At 33.4% G+C, this 10,463-nt stretch overlaps 2 protein-coding genes across 2 annotated transcripts; both read left to right on the top strand.

Moving 5' to 3' along the window:
• The first annotated feature begins 613 nt into the window (after nt 1-613).
• On the top strand, nt 614-1,434 carry pthlhb (parathyroid hormone-like hormone b). The gene is made up of 2 exons (XM_048158220.1): nt 614-748; nt 1,023-1,434. The coding sequence occupies exons 1-2, from the start codon at nt 660-662 to the stop codon at nt 1,432-1,434; spliced, it is 501 nt and encodes a 166-aa protein (XP_048014177.1). The 5' UTR covers nt 614-659.
• Nucleotides 1,435-6,329: 4,895 nt separating this feature from the next.
• On the top strand, nt 6,330-10,463 carry LOC125247056 (galanin receptor 2a). The gene is made up of 2 exons (XM_048158219.1): nt 6,330-6,344; nt 8,363-10,463. The coding sequence occupies exons 1-2, from the start codon at nt 6,330-6,332 to the stop codon at nt 9,275-9,277; spliced, it is 930 nt and encodes a 309-aa protein (XP_048014176.1). The 3' UTR covers nt 9,278-10,463.

The raw sequence follows: 10,463 nt of genomic DNA, 5'->3' as shown, positions 1-10,463 counted from the left end.
ATATAGTAATTTTTAAACATTTTTAATAAAATATATATTGTTATTTTATTATATTTTTTACTTAATATACCTAGTAATTTATATATATATATATATATATATATATATATATATGATTTACAAATTATATAAAGCAAATATTTTTTATTTTTTCTCATAAACCTTATAAAAATATATAGTAATTTTTAAACATTTTTAATAAAATATATATTGTTATTTTATTATTTGTATTATATTTTTTTACCTAATATACCTAGTAATATATATATATATATATATATATATATATATATATATATATATATATATATATATATGATTTACAAATTATATGAAGCAAATATTAATTTATATATATATATATATATATATATATATATATATGATTTACAAATTTTAAAGCAAATATTTTTACTCATAAACCTTATAAAAATATATAGTAATTTTTAAACATTTTTAATAAAATATATATATTTATATTATATTGTATTATTTGTATTATTTGTATTTTTATTACTTTTTGCCTAATATACAGTAAAAATATTTGTAATATTTTTTAGACTACTATGCTTAGTAAAATATTTAATTCTAATTCAAATCAATTACACATATATATATACTTGATAGTGTTTGTCTCCTGTGTTCAGTTGTCCAGCAGTATGTTGAGGCATTGGGGGTTTGCTGTGTTCCTGTTAACTGTCCTGATACCGGTCCAATCCAGACCCACTAACACTCTCAACAATAGACAGTAAGTCATGATCTCCTCTGACTATTTGAATATGAGTGATTTCTACAAGATCTCAAAATGTGAGGGCTTTCAGAGCTGTTGAGACTGCCATCTGCTGGTAACAGAAGAAACAGGCCCTACATCTTTTAGGAAGTCAATGCAAAAACAAATGCACTGCTTTTCCTGCAGTGAAGGTCAAATTGTTATAATAAAGCATCATAGTCACATGCCAAAATCTCTGCATGTGACTTGAGATTAAAGTCAGTATGAAATATGTTTTCTCTCTTTGTCCCAGGAGACGTTCAGTAGGCCACGCCCAGATGATGCACGACAGGGGCCGATCCCTGCACGACTGGAAGAGGCGTAGATTGATACAGGAACTGTTTGAGCGGGTGCACACGGCTCAGAGTTGGGACTCCCCGTATCAGAGCGAAGGAAGCGTCCAGACCCCGCTGTGGTCCACCGTCCACTGTCCCAAACCCATTGGCAGCAGCAAAAACTTCCCCTTGAGCTTTCAAATAGGGACTATAGGGATGAGAGACAACCTACCGCAAGAGACCAGCAAGACCCTGAGATATGAGGAACAGCCACTGAAAGCTGTGACGAAGAGGAAGAGGAAGATGGGTTTGGGCAGATTGAGAGACCCAGACAGGAGGAAAGACAGAGGGTGTTCCTTCCATACGCAAATACCGATGAGAGACCAATGAAAGAGCCTGGACACCACAAGAGTGAAGGGACGATCACACTGACAGCGATCTGAAGCACAGTAATCTGAAATGGAGCAGACTTTATGCAAATGAACAGTGGCACAATATGGTCACATGATCTGCACCTACAAGGAGAGACTTCAGTGCATCTTTAAATTGTAAACATCCTGGTGTTAAAGACTTTCGCCATGGCATGGGATACGAGGACTCTTTTGAGAACCCACTTTATTTTTCATTCACAATAAAGGCCTTTATGGAAGCTTGTTCCGCTATGAAATAAAAAATAAAAAAGGTAATTGCGACTTTATATCTCACAATTCTGACTTTTTTCTCGCAATTTTTCTCAAAATTACGAGATATAATCCCACAATTGCGAGATATAAAGTCAGAATTGTCTGATATAAACTCGCAATTAAGTGTTTATATCAGACTTTAATCTCACAATTTTGACTTTATATCACAATTTTGACTTTATATCACAATTTTGACTTTATATCTCGCAATTCTGACGTTATAACTCTCAATTTTGACTTTATAACTCGCAATTTTGACTTTATAACTCGCAATTTTGACTTTGTAACTCACAATTCTGACGTTATATCTCACAATCCTGACTTTAATCTTGCAATTCTGACTTTATATCACAATTCTGATTTATATCTCACAATCCTGACTTTAATCTTGCAATTCTGACTTTATATCACAATTCTGACGTTATATCTCACAATCCTGACTTTAATCTTGCAATTCTGACTTTATATCTCGCAATTCTGACTTTAATCTTGCAATTCTGACTTTATATCTCGCAATTCTGACTTTAATCTTGCAATTCTGACTTTATATCTCACAATCCTGACTTTAATCTTGCAATTCTGACTTTATATCTCACAATTCTGACTTTATATCTCACAATTCTGACTTTATATCTCACAATCCTGACTTTATATCTCACAATCCTGACTTTAATCTTGCAATTCTGACTTTATATCTCGCAATTCTGACTTTAATCTTGCAATTCTGACTTTATATCTCACAATCCTGACTTTAATCTTGCAATTCTGACTTTATAACTCACAATTCTGACTTTATATCTCACAATCCTGACTTTAATCTTGCAATTCTGACTTTATAACTCACAATTCTGACTTTATATCTCACAATCCTGACTTTAATCTTGCAATTCTGACTTTGACTTTACATCTCACAATCCTGACTTTAATCTTGCAATTCTGACTTTATAACTCACAATTCTGACTTTATATCTCACAATCCTGACTTTAATCTTGCAATTCTGACTTTATAACTCACAATTCTGACTTTATATCTCACAATCCTGACTTTAATCTTGCAATTCTGACTTTATAACTCACAATTCTGACGTTATATCTCACAATCCTGACTTTAATCTTGCAATTCTGACTTTATATCACAATTCTGATGTTATATCTCACAATCCTGACTTTAATCTTGCAATTCTGACTTTATATCACAATTCTGACGTTATATCTCACAATCCTGACTTTAATCTTGCAATTCTGACTTTATATCTCGCAATTCTGACTTTAATCTTGCAATTCTGACTTTATATCTCGCAATTCTGACTTTAATCTTGCAATTCTGACTTTATATCTCACAATCCTGACTTTAATCTTGCAATTCTGACTTTATATCTCACAATTCTGACTTTATATCTCACAATTCTGACTTTATATCTCACAATCCTGACTTTATATCTCACAATCCTGACTTTAATCTTGCAATTCTGACTTTATATCTCGCAATTCTGACTTTAATCTTGCAATTCTGACTTTATATCTCACAATCCTGACTTTAATCTTGCAATTCTGACTTTATAACTCACAATTCTGACTTTATATCTCACAATCCTGACTTTAATCTTGCAATTCTGACTTTGACTTTACATCTCACAATCCTGACTTTAATCTTGCAATTCTGACTTTATAACTCACAATTCTGACTTTATATCTCACAATCCTGACTTTAATCTTGCAATTCTGACTTTATAACTCACAATTCTGACTTTATATCTCACAATCCTGACTTTATATCTCACAATCCTGACTTTAATCTTGCAATTCTGACTTTATATCTCGCAATTCTGACTTTAATCTTGCAATTCTGACTTTATATCTCACAATCCTGACTTTAATCTTGCAATTCTGACTTTATAACTCTCAATTCTGACTTTATATCTCACAATCCTGACTTTAATCTTGCAATTCTGACTTTATAACTCACAATTCTGACTTTATATCTCACAATCCTGACTTTAATCTTGCAATTCTGACTTTATAACTCACAATTCTGACTTTATATCTCACAATCCTGACTTTATAACTCACAATTCTGACTTTATATCTCACAATCCTGACTTTAATCTCGCAATTCTGACTTTATATCTCACAATCCTGACTTTAATCTTGCAATTCTGACATTATATCACAATTTTGACTTTATATCACGCAATTCTGACTTTAATTTCGCAATCCTGACTTTAATCTCGCAATTCTGACTTTATAACACTCAATTCTGACTTTATATCACAATTTTGACTTTATATCACGCAATTCTGACTTTAATTTCGCAATCCTGACTTTAATCTCGCAATTCTGACTTTATAACTCACAATTCTGACTTTATATCTCACAATCCTGACTTTAATCTTGCAATTCTGACTTTATATCACAATTCTGACTTTATAACACTCAATTCTGACTTTATATCTCACAATCCTGACTTTAATTTCGCAATCCTGACTTTAATCTCGCAATTCTGACTTTATAACTCACAATTCTGACTTTATATCTCACAATCCTGACTTTAATCTTGCAATTCTGACTTTATATCACAATTCTGACTTTATAACACTCAATTCTGACTTTATATCACAATTTTGACTTTATATCTCACAATCCTGACTTTAATCTTGCAATTCTGACTTTATAACTCACAATTCTGACTTTATATCTCGCAATCCTGACTTTAATCTTGCAATTCTGACTTTATATCACAATTTTGACTTTATATCACGCAATTCTGACTTTAATTTCGCAATCCTGACTTTAATCTCGCAATTCTGACTTTATAACACTCAATTCTGACTTTATATCACAATTTTGACTTTATATCACGCAATTCTGACTTTAATTTCGCAATCCTGACTTTAATCTCGCAATTCTGACTTTATAACTCACAATTCTGACTTTATATCTCACAATCCTGACTTTAATCTTGCAATTCTGACTTTATATCACAATTCTGACTTTATAACACTCAATTCTGACTTTATATCACAATTTTGACTTTATATCACGCAATTCTGACTTTATATCTCACAATCCTGACTTTAATCTTGCAATTCTGACTTTATAACTCACAATTCTGACTTTATATCTCGCAATCCTGACTTTAATCTCGCAATTCTGACTTTATATCTCACAATTCTGACTTTATATCTCGCAATCCTGACTTTAATCTTGCAATTCTGACTTTATATCACAATTCTGACTTTATAACACTCAATTCTGACTTTATATCACAATTTTGACTTTATATCACGCAATTCTGACTTTATATCTCACAATCCTGACTTTAATCTTGCAATTCTGACTTTATAACTCACAATTCTGACTTTATATCTCGCAATCCTGACTTTAATCTCGCAATTCTGACTTTATATCTCACAATTCTGACTTTATATCTCGCAATCCTGACTTTAATCTCACAATTCTGACTTTATATCTCACAATCCTGACTTTAATCTCGCAATCCTGACTTTAATCTCACAATCCTGACTTTAATCTCGCAATTCTGACTTTATATCTCACAATCCTGACTTTAATCTCGCAATTCTGACTTTATATCTCGCAATCCTGACTTTAATCTCGCAATTCTGACTTTATCTCGCAATCCTGACTTTAATCAATTCTGACTTTATATCTCACAATTCTGACTTTATAACTCACAATTCTGACATTATAACACAAAATTCTGACTTTATATCACAATTCTGACTTTATAACACTCAATTCTGACTTTATAAATAAAAAGTTGCAATTACCTTTTTTTATTATTTTTTTATTTGGTGGCAGAAACAAGCTTCCATAGCCTTTGCCTTTATTATAAACTCTCTAAACAATTCTCTATTTTAGAGCCTTAATTGATAAGTAGAATATGCTTCATATACAAACTAATTTGCATATGTTACAATTAGAGTAGCCTGTTTTAAATGTATTCATTCAGTCAGACATTTTGTGTAATATTTAATTTATTTGATTGGAATATTTATTTCCTGAATGTATCTCAATGCTGCTGATTTTGATGAGGTTTTTAAAATGCACTTTAGATAGTTATGCTGGTCTACATTAAGTTTTTTTTTCTATCTTTTACATTTTATTATACAGCTTTTCTTTTATTTTAGTTAATGTTCTGCTATTTTCAATAAATAAATTAATGAGCAATACACAATAAAGCTGAAAAATGAAATACAAGGTTATCTTACAAGAACATCAATTCATTCTCATGATTTGCACCACTATAGTTGCGGTTTATTATTTTTTTTGTCTATGCATGCAAAGCGTTTAAGTAGCCGTTACTAGTAGTGACTGAGGACGGTGGAATAATCAATCAGTGTGTGGTCATGTGTCTGTGATCAGAAGCCAAACACCAGGCAAATAAAGACACAAAAATGGCTCTAACAACAATTATACACCTTTCACTGCACATGCTAATGGATGGAGAGGTAAATGCAACCTTCTGTCAACTTCCTGTCAGTGCTTTAGGATCACATGTCATGCCTTAAAGACTCATTAACCACAAGACAGAAGCCCAGAGATCAATCACAAATCAATAAGCCTCCAATCAGAGAATGAGAGATGGAAAACCAGCAGGTAACGACTGAAATTCATTCGAAAGATGTCATTTGGTGTATTCGCTACATAAAATCTTGTACAAGTCGTCGCTTTTTAAATCAATTCCAATAGGAGACTTTTATTGATAAATGAATGCTTTTTTTTGTCTCTGTAAATGGCATTTATTCTAATGGAAGTATTAGGGAAGCTTAGTCCATATTTTTTTCTATTTTCACTGCGAGATTTTATCTCTACACATTTAGACTGGTGTCTAAAATAAAAATTTGTTATCTGAATACACAGATGTATTATCTTTACGACTACATGGATATCTAACTGAACAGATGGTGAGTAAATAATTTCCTCTGGCAATATGTGAGATGAATTAGTATTTTATTAATAAATAAAATAATTTTACTTAGTCATTTTACTATACAATTTATAATTTAACATATTTTCAGAAGCATACTAAAAAATTAATGTAGTCAATCTAATTTTTAGGTTTTCACACTGAGAGACAATAATAATGTTTTGTAATATAAATATATATATATATGAATAAAATGTATTTAAAAATGTTTCATATTATATTGTATTATATAAAATCTTTTAAATACATTTTAAAATTATATTTTAATTTTAAATTAAAGTTTAATTATATTTTATTTAATTTAAAATTATATAGTTATGATAATAATGTTATTTTTTAAATTCTATTTTAATACACATTCTGGTGCTCTTCGGTCAGTTTTGACCAAAATATTTTACGTTTTGTTTCTTTTGGAATTTTTTACTTCATTGGAATGGTACAAAACTTGGTAAAAGTTTTGCCACTTGCTTTGTGAACACACACACAAAATAAATCATGGACGTGATTCGAAAAGGTTAAATGGTCCTGAAAAAAATAGTCACACTTGTACTCCTGGCAGTCAAAATTGAACTCATTGGAAATGAGACAAACAAATTTCATCTAGTGGAAGTGTTTGGTACTGCGCCCAAACAAAATCTTACTGAAAGCTCATTTTTTGAGATATAAACCTCAAATTTGGAACACAACTTGTTTAGATTTATGGCTTTCATTTTCTTGCAGTTTTAGAGTAAAATGTGATTTTAAAAATATATATTTCATATAAAAATTGAAAATACTATTTTTGTGCATTTTTCAAAACACTAAGCATAAAATTTATACACATGTAAGACCTTCGCTCATCTTTGGATCACAAATTAAGATATTTTTTGATGAAATCCGATGGCTCAGTGAGGCCTGCATTGACAGCAAGATAATTAACACTTTCAAAAGACATTTAAAACAGTTCATGTGACTACAGTGGTTTAACCTTAATGTTATGAAGCGACGAGAATACTTTTTGTGTGCCAAACAAACAAAATAACGACTTTTCAACAATATCCATTGATAGCCGATTTCAAAATACTGCTTTGAAGCGCCAAAGTCATGTGATTTCAGTAAACGAGGCTTCATTATGTCATATGTGTTTCAAAATGTCAATAGTTCACATGACTTTGGCAGTTGATACACGATCCGAACCACTGATTTGAAACAAAAGATTGGTAAAACTTCATGAAGGAGTGTTTTGAAATCGGCCATCACTAGATATTGTTGAATAAAGTGCTATTTAGTTTTTTTTTATTAAGGTTAAACCACTGTAGTCACATGATCTGTTTTAACTATGTTTTTAGTAGCTTTCTGGGTATCTGAAAGTGTTAATTATCTTACTGGCAATGGAGGCGTCACTGAGCCATAGGATTTTATCAAAAATATCATAATTTGTGTTCAGAAGATGAATAAAGTTCTTACGAGTGTGGAACGAATTATATTTACAGTGTAAATATAATTTAGTACCATAAAATCCTCTAAAAATATTAAATAAAAAACATTATCGAACTAAAATATAGTACATTCATTTCATTGAAATAATAATAATAAAAAAATTCAATCATTTTTGACCAACACGCGAAGAGCACCAGAGGGTTAAGAATTCACACAGCAAATTTCAATGCAACTCAACACATACTGTTTTTGCCATTGTCTCTAACAGGCAGCCACTAACACCTATGGAGTGATCTTTGCTTGCACTTGTAGCATCATAGTGGGCATTGGTTTCTGTGCCAACCTGCTGGCCTTCTCCCTCTTCGCTAAACACAAGAACCTTCATAAAAACCGTCTGGACGTTCTTCTCCTCAGCATGGCTCTGGCAGACTTCCTCTCGCTTCTCCTCATCCCCTTCACCATCCACTCCGCGATCACTTTCTCCTGGCCTCTGAGCAACACGTTCTGCAAGGTCTATCAGTTTCTGCTGGCATTCTCTCTGGCCGCCAGCACATACTCCCTGTGCACCGTATCTATGGTTCGGGCCATGATCATCACCAACCCCTACCGCCCCCCAACCATGGACCTGGTGGTCCTCATGTTTATTCTGGTCTGGGCCCTGAGTTTCTTTACAAGTCTGTCGTTGCGTATTTTCGCCACTAAGGAAAGCTTAGGCCCAGGTTTGAATAACTGCACCATTTGTTTGCCGACTACGCAGGAACATCATTACCAGGTTGCTCTCAGCCAATTTGTGCTATACTATCTCATACCAATGCTGGTGATCGCCGTCAACTCGGTGCGTATGGCTCTTTTCCTGCGCAAGAGGCCCGTTATGTCCCTGGCCAGCACCCGGAACACACGGCGGGCGTCTCTCATGGTGTTTTTGGCGGCTGGGACGTTCTCCTTGTGCTGGCTGCCAGGGTATGTTCTAGAGCTGTGTGTGTATTTGGGATTTTACCGGCATGGGCGCTCATGGGAGATGTTCCACTTCACCTGCACGGTTCTCCAGTATCTGCACCCCTGCGTGAACCCCGTCCTCTACGTTCTGCTGTCCAAACGCTACAGGCGGAAGAAAGATTGGATGTTCAAATGCAATAGGAAACGGGTGCATCCGCAGATTATTAGCGTGATGAAGAGTTTCTGAGGAGGATCAACAACATTTCGAATCATTTATAACATGTTGAACTTAAAACTGAATGAGAGCATGGTTTGTTTGGTTCAAAGAGATCAATAATACTCGGAAAAAGTTGTGTAGCTATGGCATCTACTGGCAATAATGATCTGCTGATAACTATAAAGATGTGGTGGTCACATGACATTATTAGCGAAATAAATTTAGGTGGAATTTCGCTGGCAAAATAGGTCCACTGTGAAGTGTAGCGATGTATGAAGGCACTTTCAAACCAAAAAACTGCTTTCGGTTCATAAACGCGGCAAATCCGCATTACCAACATGAACTCGATGAGAAATCTGCGTTAGGACATTTTTGCCCTCACCAAGAAGTTCGCCGAACAATTTTATATGTGACGCACAGATGATGTAATGTTAATTGAGTTTGAACCGCTAAATACTACAAAAAAAAAGATAGTTATAGAATTTGATTGACAGGCAATCTAACCAATCATAACGCTGAATCCGCCATTTTGTCCGACAAAGCAGTCAGGGGAGTTAGCAGATTAATGTAGGTGGACTTGAACTTGAAAAATGGTGTGTAGGGGAGAGTGGGGTAAGATGAGCCAGTGGGTAAGTTGACCCACCCCCTGTATCTTGACAACCGTACCATTTTATTGTCATGTGACCATATATTTTAGAACCACCCAGGAGTGGAAGTCGCTTATTTACTTTTTAAAACTTTTTTTGGCTTGTCAAAGTAAAATTTTAACAGAACAGATGTAATGGCTGTTTCATCAAAGCAAATTTGTCCAGGTCTAAAACTATTTATGATGCATATTGGTGATTTAGCAACGTATAAAACCCATGCAAGTCATTTAGCTAAATATTATCCTGAATTGGTAAGCTAGCTAGCTTTTTCTAAAATGGCAGCTATGGGGCAAAGTGAGCCAAATGCTGTGGGGTAAATTGAGCCAGCGTTTTAACTTACCCCACGATAAGGCACTGCATTTAAGTTAAATCTGAAGTATAAACTGGTGTCATTTCAATGTAATATTACGCAACTGGTTTAGTTTATCTTTATTTTTGAGTTTATTTGATAATGTACAAGTACACCAAATCCTTCTCTGATACGAACCAGAGGATGTTTAATCAAATATATCTTTCCACCTGTAGTCTCTAATGGTCTAACATGGTCGACATTGCAGAAAAACTACCAT

The sequence above is a fragment of the Megalobrama amblycephala genome, linkage group LG15, assembly GCF_018812025.1.
Source record: "Megalobrama amblycephala isolate DHTTF-2021 linkage group LG15, ASM1881202v1, whole genome shotgun sequence".
In the NCBI taxonomy this organism is placed as follows: domain Eukaryota; kingdom Metazoa; phylum Chordata; class Actinopteri; order Cypriniformes; family Xenocyprididae; genus Megalobrama; species Megalobrama amblycephala.
This window is presented reverse-complemented; position numbering and strand designations above follow the sequence as displayed.